We start from the raw sequence: 20,302 nt of genomic DNA on the forward strand, positions 1-20,302 counted from the left end.
TTTGGAGTGAGACCAGACCTATACTTTCTTACCTAGGTCTTCTTAGAGACCTTCTTGAAGGGAGGAATCTGCAAGTATGCATCCCAAAACTTCTGATTATATGTCTCAATTGTGTCTCTTGCATCCATATGCAAACTATCCCAGGCAACGAGGACATGGCCTTTGAACTGCTTAGGCATGAACTACTTGTAGACGGCTTTCTTGAAGCCCTTCCACTTCTTTGGAGAACCAACTTTGGTCTGTGCACTCCACCATACACTGGCTGTCCTTGTCAGATGTAAATTAACCATGCACAGTTTGGAGAAATCGAAAAAATTCTCCATGCCAAAAACTGCATCAAATTACCCAATGAACTGCACGGCCTTCTCTATATGACCATATTGGCCCATAAATGTAGCAAACCTAATAGACTTTCCACCTTTGAATTCCTTAGTTTTTTCTTTCTTAGCTGCATGCTTTCCGTCGATGCCTTCTTCTTCTTATGTTTAGGCTTCGATGACCCAGAAGAAGAAGACAAAGATGAATATCAAGAGGTGGAGCTGGAAGAAGAGGAAAAAAAACTTGAAGAGCTATGATTATGTCTGGCATTCTTCTTCTTGGGATGTAAACTCTCTTCTTGGCTACCTCCTTTTCTCTTTTTGCTATCCTCATAACGAGGCTTCTTATTCTTCTTGGATGCATCATCTGAAGGAAGAATAGGACCTGTACTCAAGGATCTCTTCCTTCCAAACTCCTTCTAATTTGCTCCAGAGGGAGCTTTCTCTGTCCTTTCCGCTGCAAGAGGTTGTACCAATATGCAAAACAGAGGATCCCTTCTCGCCTTTACTAGCTGAGCAAGCAATCCTCTATACCAAATCTCCTTGTTAGATTGCAAGCCTCTTCCTGCCTGACTTGGGCAGTATGTGCAATTCCCTCATGGGATGAATGTTCAATGAGCATGTTCTCATGAAGCCATCACTTCAAACTTAATATGGGATTTGCAAACTCTCACACAGAGTGTATGTAACCAATGCACTCAGCCATTCTTTTCAAAATGAAAATACCTCAACAAGAGGTGTATTGCATCCGCAAACTTGTGCCAGACTTGTATAATCTGCAAATTGTCACCTCAAGGCATAAACCACAAGCTTTCTCAAGCATCAACTGCTGTGTTGTTCCTTTCCTGGCTATTGTAAAAAGCACTAGGAATGGTTACCCTTTTTCTGCTCAAAACCATGCATTTTCTTTACTTGTCAACAAATCTCTGATTTTTTGCAGTTTTCTGACAAATAACACTAACCGAGTGTTTTTCTGATAGGTAGAAACTGATCTGTAAAATTCTCTCTCTTTTTTGTTTTTTGAAGGTAACTCGCTAGCTAACTAACCACAGTCTGGTTAGACTATTCAGATTGGTTTGCTTTGGTCTGGTTAGTTGAGGAAACTAGTTACTGTAACTAGACCAACTGTGTTCAAGGTACCTGACCCAATATGGGTTAACTATAAGTTCGGTTAGCTGCCACATCAGCTTCTAGCAAGTTTTGATTGTAGGCCATGTTAGCATGCCACATGTCTACCACGTCATCAGTGCATGTAGGTCTGTCACGTTAGCTCTGCACTGCCACGTCAACAGGTTGGATGGGCTGCCACGTTAGCACTTTGCAACATCAACGCCACGTTATCACTCACACGTGTGGTTGCCATGTCATCACTTGGTAGAGCTAGTTAACAACACCTCTAACCGAGGTCAGCTGAATCCCCCAACCATAGTTAGATACCTGACATCAAGCGTCACCGTACGCAACCATCTCGCCTAACTAATCATCTTCGTTGATAATCAGGCGTCAAGGATTCGCATTTGAAATCCCTCCGCTTACCCTACAGCGCCAAAGTGATGAGTTTTCAAGGTCCAAGCCTTCCAATTAGCTACTCGACATGAGGATAGATGTGCCTAACCAACCATCACGCCCAATCTCCAAGTGGAAAATTCCGAAGTCCTCCACCCAAGCTGTTTGACAGCCCGGGTGAGGCTCCACGCTCACACAATTACACTACGCCGTCCCACCACTCGACGCAAGTAGTTGCAATCCCTTAGTGTTGAACAAGGCCGAGATAATTCTTGCAATGGAGTTGAAGGAATCCATCATTGGCGAAAAGCTTCAACGATGTGCTCTTCCACAGTGCTCTCTAGAACCATCACCGCCTGAGCAGATGGCGAACCCCAGAATCTGATACCAATGAAACCTTTTTTTACTCTCTCTCTCTCTCTCTCTCTCTCTCTCTCTCTCTGCAATGAAACGAACGAAACCAACTGGAGGAACTCATCAATGACTGCAACAGAGGAAGGGTTGCAAGGACCGCAATTGGGGCTTTGAATAGTGCTATTGTTGCTATACGCAGATTATGTCGTTCTTTTTGCATACGATCCAGAATCTATGCACAAACTTTTACAAGTGCTTAAGACTTTTTGTAGGGAAAGTGGGCTGCAAGTAAATGTCGGGAAAACAAAGATGATGGCAGTCTGTACCAATCAGCCAGAACATCCCCCTGAGATCACCTTTGATGGACAGATTATTGAGTCTGTCCGCACCTTCAAATACTTAGGGGTTGATATCCCGACAAATCATAGATGGTGGCAATGTATACACAAAAGGATGGACACTGGCTGGGGGAAGTACTACCAGTTTGAGAATGATTGCAGGCACACCGACACCAGGGACTGGAAAATTCGGAATGTATAGTTTGATGCATATGTGTGCAGACAGTATTATATGGAGTGGAAGTATGGGGAGGCAGCATTTCAGCCTCTACATGGAATGATATTGAGAAAATGCAAAAAGCTTTCTTAAGGCAACACCTTGGTGTCAAACCCACTACTCCATACTCAATACTTCTGTTGGAAACAGGAAGGAGACCCATTGAATTTCATGCATTGATTAGAGTTATGCAATACCTAATAGAGGTACAGCAAATGCAACCTGATAGGCTACCTCATAAAGCATGGAAGGCCAGCACAAAGCTTCAAAAGAACTACAAAAGTAAGATCATCTGCACAGGATGGGCAACCGACACAATGGTTCAGCAGAAGAAAAGTGGAAGCATATTTGACCATGCCGCTTGCAAAGGTCAACATGCGAGATTTTCAACTATCTTTACTGAGCACTTTGTAGAATCACTGGCTGACAAGTGAAAAGAGGGTAAAGCTGGAATATTATCAAGACAACATAAATCCCACATGTTGGTGTACATACATGCCCATAGAGACACATGCTCAGCCTTATATTAGCACACCTGTCCCCCTTCTATATCGCACGAACATAGCCAGGTTCCGTACCACATCTCATACATTTGCCATTGAGCAAGGAGCTTGGATACACCAGCCGAGACATGCTAGATTCTGTACCCTTTGTGACATGCAGACAGTTGAGACGGAGACACATGTAGCTCTACAGTGCCCCCATTATGCACATATTAGGGAGGACTGCCAGCAGATACTGCAGGACTCCGCTCAGTTGACATCATTTCTCTCCACTGCCTCTCCGGCAGCTTTGGGATCTTTTGTCACTCGTCTTTTTACTTGTCGTCAAGAACTCATAGACTCCTGACCCCTCTCCTTGAGGAGACTCTTTTTACATTGTATTGAGACGGGTCCCATGGGTCATTTTTTGCCCCCCGAGGACGCTTATAAATTCTACTTCTCTCTCTCTCTCTCTCTCTCTCTCTCTCTCTCTCTCTCTCAGCAATGGAAGCTACGCGAAGCGCTGGATGGCACAAAGAGGGGCTGAAATGGATGGAATTATGGGGTATAACCGCTGCTGATATCCCCGAAGATGCATGGGAAATCAGGGAGCTAGTGACACAGAGAATGCTACAGAAGCTATGGCAAGAACCGGGGGCAAAAATGCAGTTTTATAAGCAGGAAATCAATCCGATGGACAGCTATGGAATGCAGAAATACCTCGGGGAAGACATATCAATATTCAAAAAACATTTAATCTGCAAAATCAGAACCAGCTCACATGATCTCGAGATGGAGAGGGGAAGATGGGCAAGACCCAGGGTACCAAGAGAGGAAAGAGTATGTAAAATCTGCCCCCGCAGGAGAAGTAGAAAATGAGCAACATGTACTCCTAACATGTCGAGCATATGCGCAAATCAGAGAATGCTATAGGGGCAATAGAAGCAACCTGAAATCCTACTGGAGTGGCCAGCCAAAGAGCTAGGCAACTACATAAAGGAAATTTTAAAATATCGCAACAAAGTACTTGGTCTAGCACACATGCTAGCACAACAAGTACTCACAGCATAGCACATTTATGCTTTTGTATTTATGATATTTTCTTTCAATGGATGTAAACAATCACTACTTGTTGATAGTGATCACTCTCCCATAGATCCTGAATGGTCTCACGAGGACGTTAATGCAATCATATCATCATCTCTCTCTCTCTCTCTCTCTCTCTCTCTCTCTCTCTCTCTCTCTCTCTCTCTCTCTCTCTCTCTCTCGTGCACATTTTCTCTACGCATACTTTTGCAGGAGTGCTCAACCTAAAGCAGCTACTGAAGTTATAGGGGACATGCAGTGATCTAGGCAGGATCTACAACAGAAAGCCCCCCCCTCGCCTCCTCTCAGTCACTCAGGGAAACTCGTCGAAGTTCGTCACTCAGGGAAGCAGGTCGTCGTCGCTCAAGGAAGCAGGTCGAAGTTCATCGCTCAGGAAAACTCGTCACTCAAGGAAACTCGTCGCCCAGCAGGTCACTCAGCCTCTGAAGGTTGTCGCCCAGCTTCTGAAGAAGGTCGTCTCCCAATAGGTCGCCGCCCAACGCCAAGGTCTTCCTCCTCGGGCTTTACCCTTTACCCTTTATCAGGCTGTGCAGGTTTTGCTGCTGCGCTCACAAGAGTAGAACCCCCCTTCCTGTTAGATCCTTTCCCACACAGTCATCTTCTTCCTTCTTGACTATTGAGCCTCACTAAACCACCTACCACCCTCACCCCAAGCTGGGCTAAGCCCCTGGCTTAGTTTTAAGCCGGGGATCTGCAGCTTCAGATCTTACGCAGACCACAATGGAGTTCCCAAAGATCAAGACGTTTGTCACTACTCCAACTAAGATATCTTTCTTAGACATTGTGTCTATGAAAACTCCGTCTCCATACCCCAAAACTTACCAGCGAAGAGGTAATATTTCAGACCCACAGGCGAGGATTTATTACCTGGAACAGGAAGTAAGAGAGCTCAAGCTTCAGCTTGTAGCCTTTGGCAAGAAAATGCAGGAAATGGAGAGCAAAGGGAAGCAGGATTTTATCTCAGGAAAACAGGAACTCATATCAGAAGTCATTCAAAAGTGTTCAAGAGATAGTCACTGAGTACAGCCAAGCAAGAAATGACCGCTGAGTTTACAGGAAAAATGGATACCAAAATCAACAAATGTGATGTTTATGACGAAGTACAAGAACAGAAGGGACCGTCGAAGAATGCCCGACTACTATGCATCGGGGGCTTACCAAATGGGTGGCATGAAGGGAGCCAGGCTGAACAAACGAAGAAAATAAGAGAATCAATGCCCTTGATTGAATGGGATCCAGATGAGGACTACATATACCTAGATGAATCGAGGAACATTCCCAAACTCATCCTCTAAAAACACAACATAGTGCAGTTTCAATCTCACGATAGTCACTCATAAGATTGAAAACCATAAACTCCATCACGCATAGCAGGGACTAGCTACTATGACATCCCCACTGACGTCATCAGCACCCAACAGTGGGTGTAGACCATAGTATAAAAGTATGCTCTCACACATACAAATCCACACACCCACACATACTTGAGCATCCATTTATACAAAGTCTTCGTATTGAGTTTCTGTCGGCACTCCGGAGGTGAAGGGCAAACTCAGCCATGACGAAGGCTAGCACTAAAGGAGAAGGCTAATCAAAAAGTAGTCCAAACCTCTTCATTCAAGCTACCACTGCTTGTGAAGTCTAAACGATTTCACTTTAGTCTCTCCCAAACCACATAGCTCAGAAAGGGAATTGTGCGGTGATATTTATGAACGACAAGGCAGCAAGGAGCAAAATCCTCAGGCAAAGTAACGAACTGAGAGACACCAAGATATGGATTTCAGAGGAACTCACTCCGACTCAGCTCAAGATAAAGGCCACATAACTTATTGAAGTAAAGGAAGCTCGGAAAGAAGGGAAGTGGGCTGTTTACAGAGATGGGAAAGCACGCATCAGAGACTTTAAATCCAAACCTAAAGACTCTCAGTCTTAAACTGATGTAAGCTGATCTAGTTCTACTTAGTTTGTGTGTGTTAAATAATCCCGAATTGAGTAGCCATGAGCACTCTCTTCGATGTGTTTGAGTTTGATAGAATAATTTCAAGCTGAGTTGCCATGGGCACTCCTTGACTCTCTGGTCTTTTCCAGATGTAATCTTTCTTGGATGTCTATTTTGCCGCATAGTCCCGTAAGGCCTTCTGTCGACATTAATATACCTTTCTTTCTTTCTTTCTTTCTCTCTCTCTCTCTCTCTCTCTCTCAACACTAGGTCCCAGGACAAGCGTTGGGCCTGACCTCCCCGAAGGTTTGTATTACTGAATAAATTTTTTGTACAAAAGTCAGCACCAGACTGAGAGATACATATCCATACGTGAGTGTAATTCTTACAAAGAGCTCATGGCTCTCAAACTTGGCAACATGCCACTTGTCAAAAATGCCTAACTAGATTTTAGTTACATGTCACTAAAGGGCCAACTTTGGGATCTTCGTAGCCCTCGGTCACAAGGACACCTCTTGGATTTTAGCTAGGCTGCATATAGCTTGGGTATTAAACCACTCTCTTGTACCTGCAAAATTAATCAAATGAGCATGGCCATGGCACCCAGTATCCTTTGCGCTTTGCATGCAAAATAGAAATCTATAGACTAATCCTAGTCATTGTGGGCGTCCCAACCAAGCAAACATATACCTTTGTAAGACTAGAATAAGTCCAATCATAAAAATTTAGATTTTTTGTTGTTCTAAAGACCAAAAATCTACACAGAAAATGAAAGAAAAGAAAAAAGAGGTAAACAAAAACTTTTATGAAAACAAAAGGGAGACATACTTAGCAAGCAAAGCAACACTTATGTCGTCATCAATGCACATAACATAGAACAATTTCTATGGCCGACCAAGGTCAACCCTCTTGATCATAATTAAGGGGCTTGACCGACAATCAAGGCACCTTAATTATGACCAAGTCTCTCCAACCGAAGTTGGCACATCTTGGTTAACCGTAGTCAACCTTATTGGCGTAGACCAAGTCTCGTTGACCAAAGTCAACACTCTCTAACCAAAGTCAACACTATAACCAAAGTCAACACTATAATGCTCTGGTTAACAGTACTTAATCCTCTTGGCCTAAGCCAAGTCTTCCTAACCGAGGTTAGGCTTTCTTAACCAGAGTTAAGTATCTTTAATAGAAGTCAATACTTTGACCAATTAGAGAAGTTCTTGACCATAAGTAAATAAACAATAAACTCTTTAATTATAATCAAATAAAAGGTCAATTGGAATTTTGACTCGGAGCATTTACAACTTGGTGACAAAGCCCTTGTCTGAGAACCTCCGGACTTCAAGATGGCATGCAAAATTTGTGAATTTTTGTAATTGAATTTAGCTTCAAATTCTCCCCATCGAAATTCGAAAGGAGTCCGCCGCCCTCCTATTGCCAGTCCATCACCTCTTCTGTTGGTGCAGTCTCATGTGCCTTGTGTGCACACACCGACGCTCTCCGCTCTGTGTCTGTATGGGTGCTCAGTCCCTCTCTGTCCGTGTCCACTATCCTCCTCTTCTTGTGCAGCTCGTGGGGGTTCGCCTATGTTCCTCTTCGCTTGCTAGGCGGATTTTCTCTTCCCCACTCTTCTCTTTCTTTCATCGTTCCTGTGGTGGGTTGTCACTGTTCTGATACCAAATGTGAAGAAGTAGACTTACAAGAATGTAAATGTGTGCACAGCGTACATAATTTTGACACAGATAAGGCCCTCTAATGGGGGAAGAGCTCCCTTGTGAGAGTACTTGTTTCTCTTTGACCTTAATGCATGATGAGAGAAGGTGAGAGCGCATTTGTGGATTCATGCAAGGTGGTAGAGAGAATGCTCCGTGAGATCTGCACAATGAGGAGAATGCCCTTTCACTAATATTCCTTGAGATCACTCAAGGTCCATCTTCCCATTTAGACTTCTCTTAGCCTATGACCCATCCACATACCATTCAATGCTCTCTAATGCACCCTTTCCTTTCCTATCGCCCTAGGACCTAGACTCGTGTGTACACATATTTGCTAATAATCATTGGCCAATGTTACATAATTTAGTAGTACTATTAACGCCGCTTGATCGATCATAAACACAAATATATAGCGCATTGTCCAATTGGTGTCTAATATAATAATATTATAAAGCCTATCCATTCACTATATAATCATTTCTCTTGTCATGACAATCTTGTACTCACAAGTCTTTTTCCTTTAGAAAAAAGATACAAAAGTTGGTAGCTAGCTGCCTTGTAGCTTGATTTACCGGGTCCTAGTCACTACATATTGTCAGCTGGGACTAGGTGCTAGCAACCATTGCGGTTGACTATATAGCAAGCGGATTCTTCCATATGTGAGAATGTAAAAGATGATTGCACGTGAAATTGATGCCGCTTAGTGGGCTTTCTAGAACCCTTTGTACCTTTCTCCCAACTCGCACGCAAAGTATATATGATAAGAGTTCAGCATGTTGGATTTGTTGATGCCTTTCATGGTTGCATTGTGCTATCCATATGTTCGAGGTTGTAATGCAAGCAAAGGTTTTCTAGAACAATCCTTTGGAAAACTTGATGGATGCTACTTGGGGGATGAATGGCATTGTTGATCTCCTGGTGTGTCATTGACTCCCCACTTTCTAGGCTCATGGGAATAGTGTCTCTAGAGGGAAGCATGCCGCCTCTTTGGAAGCTAGACTACGATCCTCCAAGTGGTGCCTCACTTGTGAAATGATTTTGAGGGACTGTTACCAAATTGCACCAATTCTTTTGTGGTGAAATCACTCTTAGACCACTCCATGGATCTCTTTTTTGTTGGTTGTAGTATGTGTCAGCTTCATCTTCTTTTCCATTTGTTGCAAACCTATTTTAAGGATGTCACCATTTGGTACTTATCTTAAGAAATATGTCCCTTACAAGCTATTAACCGCATTTTCGTGTATATGGACATTTTCTACTATTTTCTTCGTAAATAATGATATTTATGGAACAAAATGTAATATGCTCTTTTTTTTTAATAATATATACAAGCTTTTTTCTACTCAAAAAGAAGGGAAAGAAAAGTTTGATTAGAAAAAGGACAGGCACTCATTGTAGAAAACAAAGATAGTTATGGCATTCTTGGTTTAGTAGATCCATTGTTACACCTATGGATATACACTAGAATTCTCTGTGGCATCATAAGGTGCATCCCCTTTTTGTGAAACCAGGGATTATCAAACTCTACATCGTGTTGCTTTAGGGGTGAAATATAGGAGTCTTGCTGGTCTACATATCTTGTACATGGATTCGGAGCTTCCCAATGATAGGGGTGATAGAAACAGGACTTCCTTGAAACGTTTGCATCCAAAGCTCTTCCCATCTCTTATGTTTAATCCAAATCCGTAAGGCGAAATGAAACTATCTGTAGCCCCTAGATCGAAGAGAATCAACACATTCTGATCCCTCACTTTACCCCAACACAGGCAAAGTTCTTTGGTCTCAAATCGGCCACTCTCCCCAATACATCGAGGATACTTCCCGCCATAAGTCTATAGGCGGCTCTTGTGGTCGTCTCTACTTCTTTGGACCAATAGGCCTTTCTGGGCCTTGGGCAGCCACATGCCCCTCTTTTCCACATAGAAAACACTTGGCTTCCTTCCCGAAGGTGTCAATCTTCTCAGGTGTGAAGCGGCTTCTACCATTGTAAGGTTTTTGGTCTCCCCGGGCCACTTTTGCTTAAAGTCCTTCCATAGAAAAGGTGGAGGTGCTAAATTCATTTTTTCCAAGCGAAGTGGCACCGAAGCTATCTTCTTAGATTTCTTTGCCTCTACCTTTGAGGCAAAGGGTACATCCTTCATATGCTGAATGCATCAAGTCCTGTCTTGGTGTTAACTTTTAAGCAAGATGGTGACAAAGGCTCTGTTGTAATGCCTTAGACTTGGAGCCAGTAGCTTCTCCTCCATGTGTAGCTTGTTATAGGATGAATAGGATAGAAATAGAGGTAGAAAAGCAAAGTTAAGATCTATTGCAGGAAGACCTAACTCAACCAAGCAATTGTCCATTTGCCATTTGTAACACCTGCATTATGGGTCAAAAACAAGTATGCATCATATAGTATGTATATGAATTACCGAGCTTTGAATAAACTTATGATTAAGAACCCATTTTGGTTCCAAGAGTGGATGATTGCTAAAGTTTTTAGCAAATTGGATTTCAAATCTAGGTATCATCAACTTCGGAAGCTAGAGATTAACATAAGACTGCTTTTCGCATTCTCATTGGACATTACGAGTTTCATGTTCTGCCTTTCGGCCTAACTAAAGCTCCATCCACTTTTAGTGGCTGAGTGCAAAGGCTTTTGCAACCCTACTTGGGACAATTTGTCATAGTCTTCTTTGACGACATTCTAGTTTTCAACCAGAATGAGGAAGAACATAAGGATCACCTTACTAAAGTGATAGAGCTCCTAAGGAAGGATCGGATTGTTCCTAAATAGAAAGAGGAGTGAGTTCTTAAGACAGAGAGAAAACATTTGGGACATATTGTGTCTGTTGAGGGAATTCGGGTTGATCCTAAAAAGATCAATGCCATAATTGAACGGCCAATATCTAAAATATACATGAGTGGAGATCCTTCCTAGGGATGTGTAGTTATTACCACAAATTCATTAAGAATTACGCACGCTTTGCTTCTCCACCACTAACAAATTCCTTGTATGAGTGGGGACACGTTCACCGAGAAGCTTCAAGACCTCAAGAGGACATTGGTTACTTCACCAATGTTAACACTCCCGAATATGGAAAGGAGTTCTTTGTCGTATGTACGGATGCAAGCGGTACCTCGTTGAGCGCAATGTTGATGCAAGGAGGGCATCCCATGCTTATGAGAGTAGAAAACTTCAAGGGGCCGAGTTGAAATACATACATAAGAGAAGAGTTCCTCGCAATTGTTAATGCTTTAAAGCATTACCTATATGATTATGCTTTCAAGATTAAGGCTGACCATCAAAGTATCAAGTACTTATTTTCTCAACCCATTGTCTCTTCAAGACAAATCAAATGGGCTGAATATATTCAATCATTTGGGCAACCAAAAATTGAATATCAGCCAAGGAAGGAGAGCTTAGTAGCTGATGCTTTGAGTAGACGGCCCCAAGTTAATCACATTTTTGTGATTAAAGAGAAGGCACTAGGAACAATGGTTAAAGTTTATCGTTCTGATGAGGACTTCACTGAAATTTATGAACGGATTTAGCATCATGAGATTCAAGAGTTAGAGGCTTACTCCATCGTGGATGGATACCTCTTGTTGGGGCGTGCATTATGTGTACATTAACATTCCGGCATCTAGTCATGCATGAGCTACATTGCAAGTCCATATTCTGGACATAGAGGCATAGAGGGACTGTTGATAATATTGAGAGGTACTTCCATTGGCCTAAACTTCGCAAGGAAGTTCCAGCCTTCATTCAACAATGTGATGTATGTCAGTGCAGTAAATCTGACACAAGCAAGGCTGCTGGTCTACTGCAGCCTTTGCCTATTCCCTCTGAAAAGTGGGAACATATTGAGCAGATTTTCACTGTTATAGATAGGCTTAGTAAGCAGGCCCATTATATTCCCTGTAAAAAGGGGTTGTCTACTCCTACAACAGCAACGTTATTCATTAGGGAAATCTTTAGGTTACATGGATTACCAAAATCTCTTGACTCCGATAATCATGGCCATTTCATTAGTACATTTGGACAGCCTTATTTGAAAACCTTGGAACCAAACTGAAGTTAACTACAGCCTTTCATCCTCAAGGAGATGGTCAAAGTGAAAATGCCAATAAAACTATAATCACCTTACTTCGAGCTTACATTCATGACTTTACATATTTTCCACAGATACTCGCATGTTATAAAGAAGCTATGCAGATGCAGCAGTAAAAAGAGAGAGCGTACGCAAGAGAAAGGACAAGAGATAATCCAAAAAGAGGACTTCTGCTCATTCAATCAAGAGGGAGTGTCATGACAAAAGAGATTATTACTTAGTTAATTAATAGTCATTAGAACATTATATTAGGTGTCAATTTGATGGTGCACTATATGTTTGTATTTATGATCGATCAAGCGACAAAATTAGTACTGCTATACTATGTAACATTGGCCAATGATTATTAATAAACATATGCACACACGTGTCTAAGTCCTAGGGGCAATAGGAAAGCGAAGGGTGCATTAGAGTGCATTCAATGGTAGGTGCATGGGTCATAGGCTAAGGGTGGGTCTAAATGGGAAGAGGACCTTGCGTGATCTCAAGGGACATTAGTAAAAGGGTATCCCCTTCATTGTGGAGATCTCACATAGCATTCTCTCTACCACCTTGCATGCATCCACAATCTCTCTCACTTGGCCCTCCAATGGGGAAAGGGCTCCCTCGTGAGAGTACTTGTTTCTGTTGCAAGCTGAGAGAGATTATGCATGCATTGCACACATTTGCATTCTCGTAACTCTGGTTCTTAACAAGCATCTCCAAAAGCAAAGATCAAACACACTGTTCCAAACGTATATATAAAACTGAACTCAATATCAGAGTTTCTAAAAGTATGCCAAAAATCCATGGTCTGTGGTCCATGTATATTTGCATTCGAAAGTTGTCAAGCAAACCTTGCAGAGTTGACTTGATCTTCTTTGGGCTGGATAACTGGCACTTTTGAGCATAGTCCCGTATCAAGTATAAATTCATCAATTACAAAAAATTGAAGCCTAAGCTCACAAATAAAGAGCAATCTGGGAAAAGGCACACCTGTTCCAGCTCACCTCGAATTGTCATTTCGCACAGTCTTCGCATTGCCGAATGCTTCAAGAAGAGGATTTGACTGAGATGTCATGCAAAAAGAAAATTTGACATTTTCAAATTACATGCCCAAAAACACTCTAAACATGCCAATAGCTTAGAGATCTCAGTTACTCAAAAATTCAAAGATTCAATAAGACCAAAGAGTCATCTCATCGTCTGACCTCTAGAACTTGTTGCTCAACAGTTCTTCCATCTGAAACAGCTCTGCCACCCATGTAAGCTAGGTATTGCATAATAAGCTTAGTTGTCTCTGTCTTCCCTGCCCCACTTTCACCACTGACAAGTATCGACTGGCTCTGTCTGTCGTTAATCATGGCTCTGCACAGTCAACATAATCAGCTGCTCCTTCCGAAGTAAAGCAGACAAACAGGTCACACATGACACAATTCAATTTTTTAAATTTACCTGTATGATGAATCGGCAACTGCAAAAACATGGGGGCTCAACTCTCCAAGTGGAGCTCCTCGGTATTGTTCCATCATATGTGAATCATACAAGTGGGGTAACTTTGCAAAGGGATTGACTGCAATCAAAATGTTTCCTGTGTATGTCTGAAAAAGGCAAGAAATATCAACCATGACAGTTTGTTTGCAGATATCAACGGGCACTAGCCCTTGCACAAGCACAGACTGAGCAATAATCATGTTCTGTGAAGAAAAATTGCAAAGTCAGATTTAAAACGCAACCCGTACAAATTAAGGTGATGCAAAAGAATAAAGTATTGCAGCAAAACCCAGAGACGAACCCTAATGAAACCATGTCACATGTGCTAGACAGTCCAACATTGACCACAAATGCAATCTGGAAAATTAGAATCAAAGACGTTTCTTCCCACCCTTATCCTCTTGAGGGTTTTTAATTAATAAAAAGGTTTTCATCCACAGTAATTCAAATGAAATTTATAGCCCACAGCTGAATTTCCTCCTCTGAATAAGGGCCTGCATCCTGGGCCACTGCTCAGCTCATATCCTGCAAATCATTTAGTGGTATAACACAGATAGAAGCTTTCTCCACGGCATCCTACAAGCATGTGCCAGTGGACAAACACCTGCCAAAGTCAAAGAGTGCAACCAAAGAGCGCAGGTGATACCTTCACTTTGAGGTGGCATATTGTCTGAAATTCATATACCTATGTAACTCTGAAGGGCAACACCAACACGAAGCTGGCACACATGCTTTCTTTAAACTTTCAAGTTGTCTCTCCACCTCCATTCAAAATGTCTTTCGTAAAGGTAGAAGATGCCCAGAGAAGAGATGGCTGCCACATGGACAGCAGCAAGGCTGTCATGTGGGCAGCACTGCTCAAGACATACCTGGACATGGCGCCACTGTACGGATCAGTACGGACTGCTGCAGGGCAGTGTATAGTAGGTGGCGGGGCAGCACAAGAGCCTGGTAGAGGCACAAAAGGTGGTGGGACAGGCCAGGACCTGTACGAACAGGTACGGCCCCTATACGACAGCATGGTGGGTGTCTATAGGCAAGGACACGACCTGCAAGCAGAGCTGGCACATTGTGCAGCATAGCAGGAGCAGAGGCATACCTTGTGGGTAGGATTGCGACCTGCAGAAGGGCCTGGGAAAGGGCAAGACCTAAGGGCTGGACCCCGCACTGGAACGGGCCAGCAAAGGGCCCTTCCATTTGTGCAAGCTTAGACCCCATTTGTGCATGTTGACTTATAGGTTGACCATTGGCTAAGTACACTGGCATGCTTTCCCTCAAGTCTTGCTCAACACACTGGGCTTGACCAGCTTATTGGCCTTGGGGTCCGAGAGCTCCTCATGAACAAAGTGCTAGCATAGTACCTCATCAGATGCAACTAAGTACTTGATTAGAAAGCGTCTGAACATCTAAATGCTTCTTGGTCATCTAGATTATTCATATGTATCCTTGATAAAATCAGGATCTAATCCCAAATTTACGGATAGACATAAACAGAATATGTGTAGGTCTTGACTTCACAAGAGTTCACTAGCAAAGCTTAAAGGTGTACATAAAATAGATAAATGCGAGTCTTGTTCACTATTAATATATTAAAATACAATGCAGCATGCTGCTCCTCTAGGGCAGAGAGAACACTCTTAAACCCATCTACTCTCAGAGCATCACTCACATGCCTTGATTCAAAGAAAGTCATAGGGCTCAAAATTCTGGAATGTGACTTTCTTACTGGAAACAAGAAGCTAAAAATCAACAGCAAAATTAATACCAACAAGTGCTAGTTTAATGGCTGGTACTCATGTAAAACCTTTGGGTATCTACAAGCCAAACCCTAGCAGATTTTAGTGAAAACATGACATGAACACATGATGAAAGGAGTAGTTCCACACTTGTACAATCTTAAACAAGAACTCCGAGCATTCACGTAGAGTAGCTTACGTAGATATCATTCAGCTCATATCGGCAGGCAAGGTTATGCAGAACTCCCGGTTCATGTAGATAAGCTAGCTTTGTCATGTCATCCACCCCCCCCGGTAATACATCAACATCCCTTGGATGGACCTTGGAAATTGGAGAGACAACCTGCAAAAGAAAAATCAAATAAATTCATAAACACTGCAGCACTTGCAGGGGAGAAGGGCCTCCTGCAATCACAGCAAACTTACCCGTTTCCTGCCCTTCTCTGTTCTTGCTGTTACTTTCCGACTGTCAACCTCAATCACCTCTGCTTGAACCCATGCAAATTGTTCATCTTCCACCCATACTTTTGATCCAATCCCCAAATTACTTGTAGAAGGCTGCATTGAGAAGCAAACATAAGACTAAATTAAAGTTAAATGTTATGCAAAAAAGCAGTAACACCTCAATCCAAGCATGAAATATGCAATTTCATCCACTTGTACTCACAAACACAAACATCTCAGCCATGGCAGCAAGTAAAATTCAGTCCACTTGTGTTAACCCTCATTTGATTTGACAATACTACAATCAGCAACAATGAGTCAAAGCTTCATGTCATATTCGCAAACTTTAAGCACAAATCACAAATACCAATCCAAGGAGCAACCAAAATCGTTCTAGTACTCTCCAATGTGCACTTGATATTTAACTGTGCAATACTGCAACAGGAAATAAGCACATTTGTTTTACGTACCCTATCCTACCTCCATTTACCTCAACACTGCAACCAGAAAAAAGCACATTTGTTCCAAGAACCACACACTACCCTTATTACCTCAAATGGGGCACATCAGCAGTCAGCCCACACAGGTGGTAACTTGCAGAGAACCAACTCATTAAGTGAGAGCCGGTCATTCTGTGCAGGGCCACCTGTTAAGTGGGTCCACAACAAGGCTGGGACACTGCGACAGAACGTCAGACAGGTCAAGGTGGCAAGACAGCCCTACCAATGCAAATCAGAGACCAAGACACAGCAAAAGCCTTCAGTTCCAAATCTCAAAGCAAGGCTTCTTCTGCAGCAGATAACCACTATTGGCATTTGAGTGTTTCAAGTGCCTATTTGGTAGGCTTGTAAATAGTAGAGCTATGGCAACTCTAAAAGGCATGAAGTCTATGGGGTAAATCAGCCTACTTCAATAAGATGGACCTATGCACCGGAAACTAGGGTTAATTAGGGCTTCAAAGTTCAAACTAGGATTAAATATAGTGGATAGATTTTTGGCATTCCATATATATTGGCAATTTGCCCACACTATGATCCATTTAGAAATTCATTCCAATCCAGTTCGGTTTATGAGCTTCTCCAGAGAAAACTGGAATCTCCACTTAGTATACGGTGTGTTTCTCACGAAGTTCCCTGCTATTTCAGTAAACTTTCTTGTTGGATAGTAATAATATCTGTCAGTTTGGTACCAAAGGATGGTTCTAGGGTCCACGCTTGTCATTTTCACTTGAAACTTGGAGCAAAGATAGATCTTACGTGCTACTTTGACTCCAAACACCAGATTTCTGAGCAGAAACATATGCCACCTCGGGGATTCCCTTCAAAAAGTGTCCAAAATTGGTGCATTTCTCATCATTATTCTCATCACGCTTCAGAATCCCAAAGATGCCATTGGAAAGTGATTCGGGTGTATGTCAATTTCTGTGTCGCTTCTTGATAACTTCCAGTTTTGAAGCACACTTTTGCAGCATAAGAGCTGATTTCTCAAGATCCACACATCGACAAGCATCTAGCTTGAAGTCTGTTGGTTCTGGCATTTGCCCCTCTTAAATACAAATTTTGGTGTTGACATAGTGAGTTTGTAGGCAGCTATCAGTAAAAGTGAGAAAATAGAGGTGATCTTGATTTGGGGTTTTCCTGGAAATTTCTACACGGAGTTTTGCCCTTATATCAAATAAATTTGTGTTATGTACCTATACCTGAGATGAATCCAGGAACATTGTGTTATATTTTTATTGAGCTCTAAATTGGGGCTGTTAAACCGCATCTTCCAGGACAAAGCACATGGATATCAAGCACCACTTCTACATAACAAAATCAACAAAAGATTCAATATTTGATCAATAAATTTGTGTTATATTGTATTGAGCTCTAAATTGGGGCTATTAGACTGCATCTTCCAAGACAAAGCACATGGATATCAAGCACCACTTCATCCTGTAAAAGGTGGACTTAGGGGATATTCAGATGCTTCATATTTCTGGACAAAATAATGCAACAGATATCTTCACCAAGGAATTACCAAAGGAGAAATTTTTCTTATCCAGACAGTTAGTGCAGCTATACTCTTTCTTTTGAGTAGATGTGGTACTCTATTTCCACAATGTCTCTCTGGATGCTCTAAACATCAAAGTTTAATTTTTACGTCCCACAGCAGCCACTGCAGTGTTGATAGAAAACGCATTTCAGTTTTTACCAACCATTTCAAAACATGATCCCGGTTCACATAGGACCTGTAGAAAACACAAAACATTAGTTTATATAACCAATATTGATGGCTATGGAGCATGTTTATTGAATCCTGTACTATGTAGGCTCTAAGTTCTCTTTGATGTCATGTTGATTGGCCATATTTCATCTTTCAAACATTGATGGCTATGTAGTATGTTTATTCATTCATATACTACATAGGCTGTACGTTGTCTTTGCTGTCATTATCATAAAGGTATTTAAGGGTTTCTAACTCTATTTACATGCATTATATGTTCATACTATACATGTGTGTGAAAATGCCCTGGAAAACATGCAGATGTTTCCAAACATCTTCCTTTTGTACCAAACATTTCAAACACATTTGTAACATCAACACTGTCAAAGGCCTCGGGCAATTGTAAGCTAGAGGGCTGGCTCCAGGACAAGGTAGTGGCGGCAGAGTACCAGAGCAGGAGAAGGTTTGTATAGGCCTCTCCAGCCAATTTTACAGACTCGGTCTCCTGATTTACATGCTTCCACACTACCATAGGCTAGAGGGGGGGGAAAGAGAGAAAGAGAGAAAGAGAGAGAGAGAGAGAGAGAACCCTTGTCTATTACACAAAGGCAGAGAGAGAGCTTACAAGGAAGATCAATACTTTTCTTGATTTTAAAAATGAGTTAAAACAATCTAATTTGTAGGTTTCACCTCTGCAATGCGTTCCATGACTAACCGTAAACATCCAATGCACGAAGACACATCCTCTATGATGTAATGGAGCTACACAAGGAACTAGGCAAGATGGTGATAGTGAGCATCTTCAAGGAATTACAAGGCCTGAATAACATTTTTCAATAAACCAAATGTAAAGGAAAAGATCGAATCTGATTAGAATATCGGTCTCCTTACGACAGGCAGCACGCATTTCACAAATATTATAATTTTCAAAATAAGACCAGGATACGTTGGGTTGTCTTTAAACAAATGTTCCAATTGTGAGAAATAATCAATAACCACCTTCAAACAGATCGTTTCTATGCTATTTCCCTTGCAAACATGGTGCAAGACCCCAAAGTTCCATAGTGCTCTTCAATTCCTCATAGGCTCTTCAATGAAAAATCCAAAAGACTGAAACAAGACTGGTCTTCATGAATATGAGGTGAGACTGGTCCGAGAAAAGTGTAGCGGTAAAAAATTGAATTCAAGAGATCTCAAAGAAAGCATTCCATTTGTACACACACGAAGTCTAGTAATACTGAAATATCATTTGATGTCGCCGGGAGACCATAAAGTATGCTGCAGTCAAATCAACATCGCGCCTAGCTAGAAGTAAGGGTAAATTGGTGCGTAAAAGATAAATTGCCCGAGTTGTAAGAGTGATCAGGGCAGCATAGGGAAAATCCATCTCCACAAGTGATCAGAAAGAGACCAAAGGGTACACGGAAACGAAAGCAGAGAAGACTGACGCAAGCTCAAAGTAACACGTAGCACGTAGTTGACAGTGAGAGCGTAATCACCGCGTCAAAGCAAAATGGCACAATTCCAAGCTGACTTGAACCTTCTGAGCCCATACGCGAAGTTACTAGATGCTCCTGCGCTGGGGACGATCCCCAAATCCTTGATCTACCTTCTTCTGTGGGATTATAACACAGTAGCACGTTTTGCTGCCACGAAACGAGATACCGAGGCTTCACTGACGAATCCGGTGGTGCGGCACTGAAAAGAGGAGCTTGTAGTTCTGGAGAGGTTTGCTCGCGCTCTCTCTCTCTCTCTCTCTCTCTCTCTCTCTCTTTCTCTCTCTCTCGGTGTAGCAGCAGCAGAGTGTGTGAATTGAAGACGAGGTGCACCTCAAATTGCGGACATACCTGAGCAGCGGATTCATCGTTGCGCAAGGGAGTCATTGTGGCAAGGACAACTGCGTGTCGAAGTTCCGGAAGCAGGCAGTGAAGGAGAAGGGACATAGGTCGCCGAGCCCTGAGGAGTGCAGTGTTGGTGGGGCTCTTTGAAAAAAGGCGCAGAGGAGGGAACGGAGGGACTTTGATTGCTTCTCGCTGTATTTTTGCCGCCCTCTCGCAGGAACCGCCGCTAAATCTAGCAGTTCACGCCACCTCCAACACCCCACCCCACAACATTATAACTTTACCAAAACTGGAGAGCCATACGCCGGGTCATGTACGTGAATATCGTATACAACGAAAGGAGTGGAGCAAATGAAAGGAGGAGAGTGCAAGGGAAGGAGGAAGAAAAGGGGAGAGAGCCACCACTAATGGAGGCATGGAGGGGGCAATCAAGGAAGGAGGAAGAAATGCAAAGAGGAGGAGGAGACGCAAGGAAAGAGGAACCAAAAGGAGCTAGTGGAGTGGCAAGGGAATCAGCCAGACACAAGGAGG

The 20,302-nt window shown here is 42.4% G+C and overlaps 1 protein-coding gene across 2 annotated transcripts in view; it reads right to left on the reverse strand.

Moving 5' to 3' along the window:
* The window catches only part of LOC147899812 (myosin-11-like), a 120,377-nt gene extending 100,409 nt beyond the window's left edge, over positions 1 to 19,968 (reverse strand). The window contains exons 1-7 of one of the 2 annotated variants that reach the window (XM_087377031.1): positions 19,778 to 19,968; positions 19,430 to 19,628; positions 15,705 to 15,836; positions 15,478 to 15,621; positions 13,504 to 13,649; positions 13,260 to 13,416; positions 13,059 to 13,117 (exon numbers count right to left, since the gene is read on the reverse strand). In XM_087377031.1, the coding sequence (XP_087233157.1) occupies positions 13,059 to 13,117; positions 13,260 to 13,416; positions 13,504 to 13,649; positions 15,478 to 15,621; positions 15,705 to 15,836; positions 19,430 to 19,628; positions 19,778 to 19,794 (854 nt within the window). In that variant the 5' untranslated portion in view covers positions 19,795 to 19,968. The remainder of the gene's footprint in view (positions 1 to 13,058; positions 13,118 to 13,259; positions 13,417 to 13,503; positions 13,650 to 15,477; positions 15,622 to 15,704; positions 15,837 to 19,429; positions 19,629 to 19,777) is intronic. The other variant, XM_087377032.1, reaches the window with a different exon arrangement.
* Between the last annotated feature and the right edge of the window lie 334 nt (positions 19,969 to 20,302).

Source organism: Dipteris shenzhenensis, chromosome 7 (genome assembly GCF_047967505.1).
Source record: "Dipteris shenzhenensis isolate YYH24624 ecotype China chromosome 7, Dip_SZ_1.0, whole genome shotgun sequence".
Classification (NCBI taxonomy): Eukaryota; Viridiplantae; Streptophyta; class Polypodiopsida; order Gleicheniales; family Dipteridaceae; genus Dipteris; species Dipteris shenzhenensis.